General features: G+C 39.8%; 1 protein-coding gene across 5 annotated transcripts in view; it reads right to left on the reverse strand.

Annotated features, from left to right (window-relative positions):
* LOC116990793 (spermatid perinuclear RNA binding protein) overlaps nucleotides 1–14802 on the reverse strand; it is a 129244-nt gene that overhangs the window by 45248 nt on the left and 69194 nt on the right. For all 5 annotated transcript variants that reach the window (XM_033048761.1, XM_033048758.1, XM_033048759.1 and 2 more), the window contains 5 exons: nucleotides 13879–14044; nucleotides 6259–6406; nucleotides 2255–2349; nucleotides 1779–1874; nucleotides 1282–1393 (listed from right to left, as the gene is read on the reverse strand). In XM_033048761.1, coding sequence (XP_032904652.1) covers nucleotides 1282–1393; nucleotides 1779–1874; nucleotides 2255–2349; nucleotides 6259–6406; nucleotides 13879–14044 — 617 coding nt within the window. The remainder of the gene's footprint in view (nucleotides 1–1281; nucleotides 1394–1778; nucleotides 1875–2254; nucleotides 2350–6258; nucleotides 6407–13878; nucleotides 14045–14802) is intronic.

Consider the following 14802-nt stretch of genomic DNA (forward strand, 5'->3'; position numbering starts at 1 on the left):
CATGCTCAATTGGGTTCAGATCGGGTGATTGACTTGGCCACTTAAGAATTGACCATTTTTTAGCGTTGAAAAAATCCTTTGCTGCTTTAGCAGAACGTTGAGATAATTGTCTTGCTGCGAGAATGAACTGCCGGCCAATGAGTTTTGAGGCATTTGTTTGAACTTGAGCAGATAAGATGTGTCTATACACTTCAGAATTAATTATGCTATTATCATCAGCAGTTGTATCATCAATGAAGTTAAGTAGGCCAGTACCTTCAGCAGCCAAACATGCCCAGGCCTTAACACCCCCACCACCGTGTTTCATAGATGAGGTGGTATGCTTTGGATCTTGGGCAGTTCCTTCTCTCCTCCATACTTTGCTCTTGCCATCACTCTGATATAAGTTAATCTTCATCTCATCTGTCCACAAGACCTTTTTTCCAGAACTGTGGTTGCTCTTTTAAGTACTTCTTGGCAAACTGTAACCTGGCCATCCAATGTTTGCGGCTAACCTGTGGTCTGCATCTTGCAGTGTAGCCTCTGTATTTCTGTTCATGAAGTCTTCTGCGGACAGTGGTCATTGATAAATCCACACCTGACTTCTGCAGATAATTCTTCTGTCATCAGCTGTGGAGGTCTTCCTTGGCCTGCCAGTCCCTTTGCGATTAGTAAGCTCACCAGTGCTCTCTTTCTTCTTAATGATGTTCCAAAAAGTTGAGTTTGGTTAGCCTAAGGGTTGGCTGATGTCTCTAACAGTTTTATTCTTGTTTCTCAGTCTCATAATGGCTTATTTGACTTTCATTGGCACAATTTTGGTCCTCATATTTATAAACAGCAATAAAAGTTACCAAAGGTGATGGAAAGACTCAAGGAAAAACTAGGTGCTGAGAGCTCTCTTAAACCTGCATTAAGGAGGCAATTAAACACACCTGAGCAATTACAAATGTCTGTGAAGCCATGTGTCCCAAACATTATGGTGCCCTAAAATGGGGGGGGGGGGGGGGGCCTATGTATAAACGCAGCTGTAATTTCTACAAGGTGAAACCAAATGTATAAATATACCCTTTAATAAAATCTGACAATGTGCACTTTAACCACATGTGATATTTTTATATTACAAATCTCAAATTGTGGTGTAGAGACAAATAAATAAATGATGGGTCTTTGTCCCAAACATTATGGAGGGCACTGTACTATTTAAAATAATCTTGAGGTTTGAACATAGGAAAACCATTGTTAATTTATTAAATACTAAATTAGTAAACTATTTATTTGCTATTTGTTAATTGAGACTCTTACCAGGTAGAAGAATCCCCGAAGCCAAGCACTCCATTACACGTCTCAATGCTTCACCAGCCCCTAATGGTCTATTACTAGTACCTATGGCTTTTTCACAAATAAGTTCTAGAGGCTAAATGTAACAGGAACAATACATCAGTAATATCCAAAGGAACAGGTGAAGGTTATTTTTTTCATGTTGTTCAAAGTTAGTTTAAACTAAATGTCCTCTCAATTTTTCTTCACATCAATTTAGTTCATATTGACATTGTTAGCGCTAGCAGATAAACATCCATGGAAAAAACAAGCTTTATTTAGCATGTAAAATGCCTAGATTTCAAATAGTGACGAGATAGCATTGTTTCCATTTTTCAGAAATTCAGAATCTTACATTCACTTGTATTTTTCAACTAGTCTTAATTTGGGTTTCAAGAGACATGACACATTTAACAACATAATAGCTTGTATGTACCTGAATCGTTTGATTTGATAAGATAACAGTCTGTATTTAAACTTACCCATCCTTTCAATGGTCCCCATGTGGGTACTCTGTTGCATAAATCACGCAGAATACGAATCACAATTACACATGACTTTAATCCATTTGCCCTTGCCTAAAACATACAGAATTGTTGTGATGTGTTATCTGCTTAGCACAGCTACAAGTTACATAACACCTTGGCATTTCTCAGTAACTTAAATTAAAATATCATGCAAACAAAAATGTACATTTACCGAGAACAAATCCTCTAGAAGAGCAGATTTCAAGTACATGCAAGAAGCATAAATGTTTAACAATTGCTTTTGTAGCCTCATGATAACGAGTAAAAGGAAACTATCTACCTATTATAGTATTACCGACTGAGTTTAAACTGCGCAAAGTACCAAAACTATGAGCAAATGAATAACATTAAATGGTTTAATATAACAAATAGTTTTAACATTAAAACCTCATAAGGCTACAATAACAATAAGGTAAGAACAAGTAGCCAACCTGAAACCATTTGGCATGTCGCAGAGACGCCAAGGCGTTTAGGCATTTCTGCCTGTCCAATAAGTCCGGTGGATCTTTCATCGCAAAATTTTCTACTGGTGAATGGAATAAGAAGACAGATACAGTTTGACCAAGGGGTTTCTGTCATTCAGTAGTAGGGAGTGGCAGCATCCTAGGCAAACAAGGCTCCCAGAAATTTTAATGGTTTAATAGTGCATTGTGGTTACTACAACAGCCATTTACGGTAACGTGAACATGTGAGACAGAAGCAAAAGGCATTCATTCGGGATACGAATCAATGGCATATCAACTGCAGAGTATATGATTCTGAGACTTATTTAAAATGCAGAACACAACAAATTATACCACACAGCAGATACTTTTGTTAACTGTTAGCCAAGCCTCTTTTATTTCTGGTTTTCTGGGTAATTCTGCAATTAAAATAGTAAAGTGCAATGGAAAGTAAACTGAGCCTACTTCCAAACATTTAAGTCTCATTTTGCTTTCCAGTTCTCACTGATTTCAGTTTTTGCAGACCAAAATATGCAGAGCTCATGTTATTAAATATAAAAGTTCCACTCCATTTGCCACAACATAGTGTTGATATTGAGGACCAAGGAAACCAGAAATTAACCACGTACGGCCCGGTTATTTTAATTCCTCGTGCAGGTGCCATTTATGCAATAACTTGTTTCTGGGAAACAAATATCCTGAAAACTTTTAACTGCTTATGATCATACAAATAAAGTTGGCACCTACAACAAAGGCATTAAAATGTAACAGAAATTTATTATGGCAGTTAACCCCAATTGAAATTTATATATGATAGTAGTTTAAGGTATTTTCAACAACTGGAGTTTCTGCCTTGTAAAGCGTCAAAAACATCTGCTATGAAGTACAATATTTCTTACACAAGGGATTCAAAGATAAACTGCTGTAGATGGGTGGTTAATAGTCTAAAACATTGGATTAGACAGCATAAAGGATGACTGTCTGCAGGGACAAATTTTTATGTATATAATTCTGCCACAATAAACCTCGTTACAAAATCTCACCTCAACATCACCAAGATATTTAAATTATTTTATTTAAAAACTATGAATATAGTTTTGTGCTACTCTGACGCTCATTGGGTGCTAACATGGTTTCTACTCAATAATTTCAATTTGTTTGTTATTTGTTTGATTACATTTAAGGGCAACTCTGCAATAACATGCAACATTATTAATTTTTTTTGCAGTCAGTCATCTTTTACATGCAAGTTCTACAGAAACAAAGATAAGGATAGGGGATAAAGAGCAGGCAGTGAATGGGGTAGACTTGCACCAAAGTCCCTTTAAAAAACACTCATGTTTTCACTTCATGCCCTGTACAATTTTGAGTTTGAAATGAACGTAGGCATATAATGTAGAAATTGTATCAAATTTAAAGAAGGACATTGTTTCACGGCTTGTGGTGACAGCAATGGAACCAATCTTGATAAAGCAGAAGGCTGCTAGTCTCACTCTAGTAAGAAAAGGTGATGCATACAGCCACTACAAGGTTCATTGACACCAAATTCATTCTTCAAGCAGGGTGAATTCAATCACCATCAATTAGAACTCAATATTGGAATATTAGATATTATATAGTTTTTTGGATTTCAAAGGACAAAAGAATAATATTAACAATTTGGTCAAGGAAGGAAAAAAATTGTAATGTAACTAAATGACAAAAGTTAACTGAAGTCAACCAGTTCTGCTTGTGGTCAATACATTTATTTCAAACCCTATCATTGTAAATCAAATGGTGGGTGTCAGGAACCTGCTCATCTCAAGTTTTCAAAATATGCATTAGCCCCACCCCTCTCCCCTCAACCAAACACGAGATTGTAGAGAGCAGGGCATGAATGCACATGAATCATTCAAGTAAGACAAAATGTACACAGCTGAGAAAGTCCCTTTCAGCTAACATTGCTTTGGGTGCTGATTAGTGACTATATAGCATACTGTGAGGCAGGAAATTTCAGATGGTATTAACTCCGGCAAACTGGAAATTGCCAATTAATAGATATTTAAATCAGCTAGTTGTTACCAATAGAGCTTGATTTCAAAATACTGTATGCAACCATACATCGTTTTATACCACAATTTCTTGCTGAACAGTATTGAATTACTGAAGGGACTTGTAGCAAGTCTAGAAATAGGGAGAACAGCAACAGGGAGTCCCCTCCTGCCCAGGTGGGCACAGCTGCCTCCATTCCCATGACAGAGAGCGGCCAGTTGGTCAAAGGTCTGACATTGTCCAGTAAGGCTCAACAAACTATCATTGACACGCTTTGCAGACTAAACCAAAAGAAAGCCTATAAGTAAACAATAAAAACCAATTAACACTATTTTATTCTCACCAGCTATTGTTCTTTCCCAATCTCAGTGCTATGGCTAATTTTAAATCAATGCACTCCAAGCACATCAGGATGAATTTATTTAGAATACTGTTGCACATTGAAAACCCTGTATGGCCTAAATCTTTGTTTTGCACGTCATGCTTACTCACAAGGACGGCGTAATTTGCAGTTTCTTATATATTTAAAATGCAGAATGAGGCCATTTGACTCAATAGGTACATTCCCATTCAGTCCATGTCATTGCCATCAGTCCAATACCTAATGATAATTTATTTTTCAATTGGTAAAAAGATGTTGATGCCGTTTAAACGTTTGAGAGTGTTTATGCATCATAATGAGTCATTTTTATCTTCTGGTATTTTGCAAAATTTTACCGAGAGTAGTTAGGACAAAAACAACTGTAATGGGGTGTGATGCTCAAACCACTAAACACTTTTCATGTTCTGCCAGTAGACTTAGTTCAAAATTGCTGCTTTCTCTGAAATACAAATAAAGATTTAACAGCTATAAGCTTGGCTGCTACATTCTGAATATGATCATAATTTGAAATGCCGTTGGACCTTAATGTATTGTTCAAATATTCTTTTTGTAGCACTGAGATGGGGCGTTAATCACATCATATACATTTATTATGAATGCAATAAGTCATATGACATTTATGTGATCTGAACGTGGTCTGTGAGTATGCAGTAGTCAGATAATTAACTATAAAACTGTAAATTCCCAAATATTTGGATGATCAAAAGACTCATAATTTTACTTAAGACCCTCTGAATTTCATTATAGACAATAGACAATAGGTGCATGAGTAGACCATTCGGCCCTTCGAGCCAGCACCGCCATTCACTGTAATCATGGCTGATCATCCATAATCAGTACCCCGCTCTGCCTTCTCCCCATATCCATTGACTCTACTATCTTTAAGAGCTCTATCTAACTCTCTCTTGAAAGCATCCAGAGAATTGGCCTCCGCTGCCTTCCAAGGCAGAGAATTCCACAGATTCACAACTCTCTGGGTGAAAAAGCTTTTCCTCATCTCCGTTCTAAATGGCCTAACCTTTATTCTTAAACTGTGACCCCTGGTTCTGGACTCCCCCAACATCGGGAACATGTTTCCTGCCTCTGGCATGTCCAATCCCTATATGTTTCAATAAGATCCCCTCTTATCCCCTCTGGTCCAATCTTATATGTTTCAATAAGAATCCCTCTCATCCTTCTAAATTCCAGTGTATACAAGCCCATTCTTTCAACATATGACAGTCCCGCCATCCCTGGAATTAACCTCGTGAACCTACACTGTACTCTCTCAATAGCAAGAATGTCCTTCCTCAAATTTGGAGACCAAAACTGCACAAAATACAGGTATGGTTTCACTAGGGCCCTAGAATTATCATCTATTCAGCTTCCACTTTGATTTGAAATTACCTTTCAAACTCTGGGTAAAGAACCTTCTGTTCTTCATTTTTACAAAGCAAAAGATTCAAAGATTTTCTCCAGCTAACCCTGAAACTGCAAACATTATTTTCAATTTCTGTTCACACCTGCTCTGCAAGACCACAGATGTCTTACAGCAAGCAATGTATAAAATAGTAACACATGAAAATGACGATCAATATACCTCCATCTTGTTTCTTTTCCATTTCATCTCTGACTACTGGTGAACTGAGAATGATTTTCAGCGTCAACTTGGGTTCTTTTGTGTTTTGGACAATGATGGCCGCCTCTTCCGTGCATTTGTCAACTTCATATTTTTCCTCTGAAAGTTTCTAAATATATCAAAAATACAAAATAGTCTAACATTTAAAGAAAAGGATGTCTCCCTCACATCTCCATATTTTAAAATAGACCCCTCATTTCGACTGGAAACGTCACCCATTTCTTCTCTCCAGTGATGCTGCCAGTTCTGCTGAGTTACTCCAGCTTTTTGTGCATATCCCCTCATTAATCAGACATAGTAAATGTTTGCTTATATAATACCTATATACTGCAGAGGTAAAGTCCTCTCCACCTGCTAATGAAATAATTGCACTTTAAAACTGCAAGTCTTCAGCTGCAGAAAACTACTTTGAAAATCTGTGATCAGCCAACTACCCTACCATTCACCCAACGTAAAACAAATTTCACACCATAAAAATGTGAACTCATCTTCCTGGAGAAGTTTGCATGGATTTTTATCATTATTATTCCTATAATTGCATGTCCAAATATTACATGCAATGGAATTTTTTTCCCCAAATGTAATTTAAACACTGATTATCCTTCTGTTTAATGCGTCCCTTGAGACTGAGGATGGCATGCTTCCACTAGAGTTTTATTTTGGTTCTGCGATAGCTAATAAGGTTAATGTGTGACTGCAGGCTCTTCCATAGATGGAGCAAGAAGTGTCTGATGGGACGGGTAAGTGGATACGCTTGTGAAATTATGCATTGTTTCCATCAATTATGTGTGGCCTTGAGGTTCTCAATACCAATCTCTGTTTAACAGTCCTTCTCCTGAGAATGGCACAGCAGTTGAGATGCTGCCTTACACAATCCAGTCTATGGGTGCTGTCTATACGGAGTTTGTGCTTTCTCCTTGTGACCACGTGGGTTTTCTCCAGGTGCTCCATGCAGTTTCCTCCCACATTCCAAAAACATGCAGGTTTGTAGATTAATTGGCATCTGTAAATTATCCGTAGTCTGTAGAATGGAATTAGTGCACAATGATTGTTGGTCGGCGCAGATTAGGTGGGCTGAAGGACCCGCTTTCACGCTGTATCTCTAAACTAAACTGAGTGATCCTGTGCTAGAGGCTCCCTATAGTCAATGGCATTGTTGCATTTCTTTAAAGAAGCTTGAGCACCTACTTTAATCTTTTTCCACTTGGCAATCTTCTCCCATGAGTAACATTGCAAATAAAGTATATTTTAGAGTCTGGTGTTGAGATTATGAACAATGTTTCCAATATAGCTAATGAGAATAACTAGGTACCCAATGCTGGGGATGTTGGCCTGAGAGAGAATACTCTCTTTGGATTGCTTAACCTCCAATGGATTTGGAGGATTTGGTGATAGTTTCTGGTCTCTTGAGATGCTTACTGTAAATAAGTTCACGTCTTATAGGAAGACAGATCAGTAGACTATGAATTTTGATCTTGAAGTTTGAATCTTGCTCTTTAAAAACAAAATTCCTCAATCAACCAGAAATGGAGCTGGTGCAATGAAGCCAATGGTAAAATTCACCAATGATGCCTGCCATCGCTGAGAGCTAGCTCCCAAGATATTGGAAGTAGTTATGTTTTCCAGGGTCATGCTATGAACCTGTATTGTTAAAAGATCTTGAGATGCATTAGGATAAGGTGGGTGGATGACCTTGTAGTTGCAGACATTGAATGTGCGTGTGCTTCTGTGAACAAGTTGGAGATATTTTAGTTTTGCCCCCAACCATGCACATTGTTTATGTACTACAGCTGGACAACTAAGGTTCAGGTGACCTTGATTGTGGAGTGCAGTTGCCAAACAGTTTCCCATTAGTTTTGAAGATTAGCTCTACTCCCTTGGAAATTTTATTTAAAGTAAGGTGCAATACTGTTAAATGATTGATAATAGCATTAGGGCCATGACACAGCATCTTTTGAAACTGATTTTCACTGAGCGGGTATTATTGTAGGCCTGTTGGTTAGTGTCATGACTTGCATGTCATTATGGATAGAGATGAGTTTCTATGGGCAGCTAATTTTGAGGAGGGTGTTCCACGGTCCCTTCTGATTGATGGAGTCAAAGGCTTTGCTGAGTTCGGAGAAGGCTATTCATAGTGGATAGTGTTGCTTCCTGCATTGATTTTTGAGTTGCCATGTGGTGAATAAGGGGTAGGCCATTCAGAACGGAGATGAGGGAAGACTTTTTCACCCAGAGAGTTGTGAATCTGTGGAATTCTCTGCCTCAGTAGGCAGTGGAGGCCAATTCTCTGGATGCTTTCAAGAGAGTTATATAGAGCTCTTAAAGATAGTCAAGGGATATGGGGAGAAGGCAGGAACGGGGTACTGATTGTGGATGATCAGCCATGTTCACAGTGAATAGAGGTGCTGGCTCGAGGGACTGAATGGCCTACTCCTGCACCTATTGTCTATTGTCTAAGATCATGCCCATTTTGCCTTGAGATAAACAGAATCCACACTCTGATTCCAGGAGCAGTTCTTCATCCACAAGGAGGAGGTGATTGCGGAGGACACTGGAGAAGATTTTCCTTATACCAGATCCCTCTGTAACTACAACAGTCAAGACTTGTCTCCTTTCTTGAAGAGGATTATAATCATGGTATTACTGAGGGTTCCCGGTAACTCTACTTACCAGATATGGACAGTGCAATTGTAGTTTTGTCACTGTGTTTTAAGATTTCATAGGGGATACTGTCTGCTCCTGAGGCTTCATTATTTTTGAGTAGGGAGATGATCTTCAAGAGTGGCAGCAATTTTGGCCGGAATAGGTTACTGTGGTTCGGAGCCAACAATAGTGACGCTTGAAAAGGTCTCTCGGCTATTTCTTCCATCAGGCTTCTGTGTTCCTCAAAAGTTCACCTAACCTCCTGTGTAATTGGTTCTCAATGGGGTTGGGACGTGTGGTTTACACTGTCATTGACTTTTAGAACATTTAAGATTCCACCTCCTCTTCCACCTTCTTGTCATTCTTATCAAACCAGTTCTGTTTTCTCTTGATAGGGAAGCCAAGAGTCTCTTACGTGTTAATTATGCAGGGCTTCAGGACAGCCCATCAGCTGTGAAAAGACAGGTTGTCCATAAGGCATCGTTGAGAAGAGCTGCCTTTGTGGAGTCCTCACTGATGTTTTAGGGCCAGGTTGATGAAGGTGGTGTTCAGTCCTACAGTCAACTGTTGCTGTCATGGCATGCATAATGTGATGCATCTTAGCAATTAATGTACATTTATTTCATTAGAAATCTGTATCCTGCCGACAGAATTGCTATAGCCCTGATAATAATAGATGATGTCTAACTGGCTATTTACATAATTCTCCCCCCTAAATAAAATTCACAACAAAGCAATGGGATTCATTTCTAGAGGAAAGTGATTTTTAAATTCTCAGAGGCTAACAAAACCTAGTTAGACAATGTTTGTTTAGTTTTGATTTCTATATTGTATAAAGGAAACAGCAGCATTGGGGAAAAGTTCAACAGATTGAAATGGATGAAACCAAATGGCGAGGTTACAATTTATAGGAAAGAGAACAGATTGGAGTTCTTTCTCTGACAGGTAATCCAATAGAGGTCGTGAACATTTTGAAGCACTCATAGAAAGAAGACGTTTCAAATTATGAGATTTTAGCTCAAGTTCAAAAGAAATTAAAGCAATAAATCTTTATCCAAAAAGGCATTATATGTACAGTATAACTTGCATTCAATGAAACTGCTGAATTTTACCTAAACTTTCCAGCTAATATGAAGCCACTGGTGCCAGTCTCTAAATCAGCACCTCACTTGGTAATTGAGGTAAAATGCATTGAGACAAATTGGAGAAAAACAAATTGTAGTATCTGTTGAATCGATTAAAGAAGGCACAAGTGGAAAACCATACTGACATTGAAGAGGGCTAATAGGCCCATTTATGTGATGACAGTTCTGTATGATGAAATACTTATGTAAAAATGGGTGGCACGGTGGTAGAGCTGCTGCCTCACAACGCCAGACCCGAGTTCGATCCTGACCTCGGGTACTATGTGTTTCCATGTTCGCCCTGTGACAGCATGGGTTTTCTCTGGGTGCAGGTTTGTAGGTTTATTGCCTTCTGTAAATTGTCCCAAGTGTGTAGGATAAAACTAGTGTACGGGTGATTGTTGGTCGGCATGGACTTGGTAGGCGAAAGGGCCTGTTTCCACATTGTATCTCTAAACTAAACTAAAAAAATGTTGTAGTAATTATAGTCTGTGCAGAGCCACAGACTACTATTGTAAACATGAGTGGCTAGTTAATCTATTTTTATAGGGTTGGCCTGGACTCAAGAATTGGTGTAAATAAACCAAACAATTTGGGTGACTAATTGGGCGACTTAATTCAGTCTGCAAAGGTGAGCTTACTAGCAACCAACATATTAATTCTCCATCCCCTACCCATATGTCACATTCTACCACTTCATGTAACTCACTTTCTAATTGTATCAGATATAGGTAATCAGGTTCATCTCAGTGTAACATTCAGTGCTTCTCTCCATAACACAGTTTGACATGCTGGGTATTTTCATCGGCTCACCATTTTGCAGCTTCCTTTGTTTGTGTTATCTCTCCCCCTCACTCTCTCTGTTCTTTTGTTGCCGTGCTTCTTCTCACTTACTGCCCTGATTAACCTTTTAATGAGACGACTACATCAGCAGATTGGCCCCAAAGGCAACCTTGGCTTCGCCTACCATAAACATTCCATCTGTTCCACCCATCATTTCTCTAACTCCTTTGCAACCTAAAACTAACTTGTTTCCTCTCTTTCTCTGTTCTGACGAGGGGGTCTTCAACCTGACACATTAACTCTTTTTCTCTTGGCATCAATGCTGCCAGACCTGCTGAGTGTTAATAATTCTCTGCAGCCCAAGACTACTGTCCTGACTAGCAATAACTCTGTCAATCTGTGTGTCATATGTAAAGTTACTGATCTTGCCTCCACATCCAAGTCATTCATGCACATTCCAGGGACTGATTTTGTGGAACAATGCTTGTCGCAGGCATTCAATCACAAAAACAACATTCTACTATCACTTTCTGTCTCCTGTTGTCAAGCCAATTTTGGATCCAGTTTGCTCACTTATCTTGGATCCCCTAGCCCTAACCTTTTGAACCAGGCTCCAATGTGGGACCTTGTTGAAGCTTTATTAAAGTTTGCGTAGATTACACCTATTGCCTAATTCTCATTGATATGCTGAGACTGAAAACACATTCAGAGATCAAGAGCTTAAGTTCTGCACGGAGCTCAATTTCTATTGGGCAATGGAGAATACTGTGCAGCTGTGTGTATTGAGACATGGACCACCTACAGTAGGCCTCTCAAAGCACAGAATCACTAATTACAAAAAATCCCCCATGTCCACTAACGGGGTAAGTAAACTACCACCAGCATTTTCTTCCACCCAGGTCAATATGTGAAGTCATTCACTTTGGGAAAAAAAATGATAGGGCAAGTTATTTTCTAAATGAGGAGGAGCTGCGTTGTAATGCAACGCAAAGGGATCTAGGGGTATTAGTACATGAATCACTAAAGGTCAGTATGCAGGTGCAGCAAGCAATCAGGAAGGCCAATGGAGTTTTGGCCTTTATTGCTAGGGGGATTGAGTATAAAAACACGGAGGTCTTGCTGCAGCTGTACACAGTATTAGTGAGACCACATTTGGAATACTGTGTACAGTTCTGGGGTCCATACTTAAGGAAGGATGTACTAGCCCTGGAGGCAGTGCAGCGAAGGTTTACAAGATTAATTCCTGCAATGAGGGGATTGACATATGAGGAAAGGTTAAGTAAGCTGGAGCTCTACTCTTTGGAGTTTAGGAGGATGAGAGGCGATCTCATTGAAACATATAAGATCGTGAGGGGCCTTGATCGGGTGGATGCACCGAGGATGTTCCCAATGATCGGGGAAACTAGAACTAGGGGACATAGTTGCAGAATAAGGGGGGGCTCTTTTAAAACTGAGATGAGGAAGAACTTCTTCACCAAGAGGGTGGTTAATTTATGGAATTCACTGCCCCAGGGAGCAGTGGAAGCAGAAACGTTAAATATATTTAAGTCTAGAATAGATGGTTTTTTAGCTGCCGAGGGGATAAGGGGCTACGGGGAGAGGGCAGGGATATGGACCTAGGTATGGTTAGTATAGTGAGACCTGAGTGATCTCCTGGACAAGTGTCGATCGCCTGGATTGGGGTCGGAGAGGAATTTCCCGGATTTTTCCCCCCGAATTGGACCTGGGTTTTTATCCGGTTTTTTGCCTCCCCCAGGAGATCACGCGGTTCTTGGGGTGGAGAGGGGTGATAGCGGTATGTAGGGGAGGGTAGTGTCTTGTGTTCTGTGTCTTGTGTCTACTGTTTGTGGGTAAGTGTGTCTGTTTAGTGTTCAGCCATGAGCGAATGGCGGTGCGGGCTCGACGGACCTGGTGGTCTACTCTCGCACCTACTTTCTATGTTTCTATGTTTCTAATAGATCAAGCGTAGGATTGGCTTCAAAGGACAGACTAGCTCATTGCTACATACAACAGTAGATTCCCATGTTCTGCCATGGCAAGGGATTACTATTAAAAAGAGGAGTCAATTCAGGGATATTCTCAAAGCTTCCTTGAAAAATCAACCCATGGAAATTCACATCTCAAAATGGCGAGCATATACGACAATATTTCCGAATTTGACACATCATACAATTTAACAATATTAAAGGTTTGCATGATTTCAAAATCATGATCAAGCTACTGTTACTCATCCTGTCCTGTTACCCTGTTTCACCTCAGCACTACAATTGCTTTCCTTTTTTTTCTCAACTACACAACGGTTCTATTAGCACTCAATGTTTAAATCAGAAGACTGCATTTTCAAATCCCACTCTGGAGAATTGAGTCAGAACTGTATTGGCATGTCTTTCATGACATGACAAAGCTCAGCTCCAAATGCAATCTTGGCTGGAAGTAGCAGATCCCATGGCACTATTTGGAAGAACGTAAGGAGGATCTCCCTGATGCCCTAGTCGTTATCAATTTGCTACTTGTGGATGATTCTTGAGTACAAATTGTCTACGCATTTCCTACATTATTACAGTGCCTGCTCTACAAATCTACATAATTGCCTCTGAAGCACTTTACAACATTCTGAGTTGTTAAAATTAGTAAGTAAATAAGCCCACTTTTTATTTCCGATATCACAGGAAATAAATTGGCATTCCAAAAAGCCACAAGTAGTTAACAGGTATCCTCAGCTGCACCCTCCGATCTGCACCCAGTTATACAATTCTATCCTTCCATCTATGCTTTTGCTTATTATTCTGAGAGAAGGCAAGGTGGTACTTGCATCAGACATTAAAGATGCTGCAGAGCCGATACTTAATAATTGCTTTATACATGGTTGTAGGTTTGGATATAATGAAATAAATAATATACCCTCATCTAATGTCAGAAAAAAAAATCTGATGCGCTTTACGTGTACACATTCACCATTTCATTGCTGTGTAGTTGCACATTACTGTTGTATTTTTTTTTCTTACCAAGCGCAAGATTCCTCTGAACTCACCTGAATTTGTACTGGCAGATTGTCACAGACTATACTTAATAACTTCTCAGTTGGTTTTTCTTTACACATCAACACCAACTCCAAATCCAAGTCTCCCTTTATCAGCAAACCCTTTGCAACCAATCCAATTCGCATCACTCCACACAAGACACGTCCACTCTGTTCACTGTTAAAAAATGATGCATTGTGTGATTCTTATGTTTTTAAAGAAGGAAATGTACAATTGCAATACTTCTACAAACATTTATTCTGTTTGCGTAAAAAATCTTTTTGAAGTTTTCAAATATCCAGGCGTGTAATCTTCCAGTCTTCCAAATGTTTACCTTTCAATTGTCCATTGATTATATTTCCACCACACTTTCATGTGATGTTTTTCCAGTAATAAAAACAAAATCTCTATTCTCTCACTTTACCAATTATCCTAAATCTGTGTTCGCTGCAAAAATACTGTTAATGCCAATTTATTCAGCAGAATTTTTATGACATTCTCTATTTCGAGACGCATCACAGCTCCCAGCATGCCATGGCTGCAAAGAGAGAGCCGCCAAGCCGTCCACCGTTCTGAGGAACAGGTTGACCACGGCCTGCAGGGAGAGAGATGCCGAGCCTGCCACTCAGAGAATCCAGCGGACAGCGGCCTGCAGGGAGAGAGCCACCAAGCCGGCCACTGTTCTGTGAACCGGTAAACCGCGGCCTGCAGGGAGTGAGCCGCAGGACTGGCCACCAGTCAGAGGACCCGCGGACTGCATTCTGCAGAGAGAGCCACTGAGCCGACTACCGTTTGGAGGACCCAGCAGACTGCGGCCTACAGGGAGAGAGCCGCCAAACTGGTCCTGTGGGAGGCGGCCGCAACACCCTGGGACTTGCTTGGATAGGACTTATAAGAACTAAAGCATGGACTGGACTTTGAAAATGTTGCCAAAA

This window comes from Amblyraja radiata, chromosome 32 (assembly GCF_010909765.2).
Source record: "Amblyraja radiata isolate CabotCenter1 chromosome 32, sAmbRad1.1.pri, whole genome shotgun sequence".
In the NCBI taxonomy this organism is placed as follows: Eukaryota; Metazoa; Chordata; class Chondrichthyes; order Rajiformes; family Rajidae; genus Amblyraja; species Amblyraja radiata.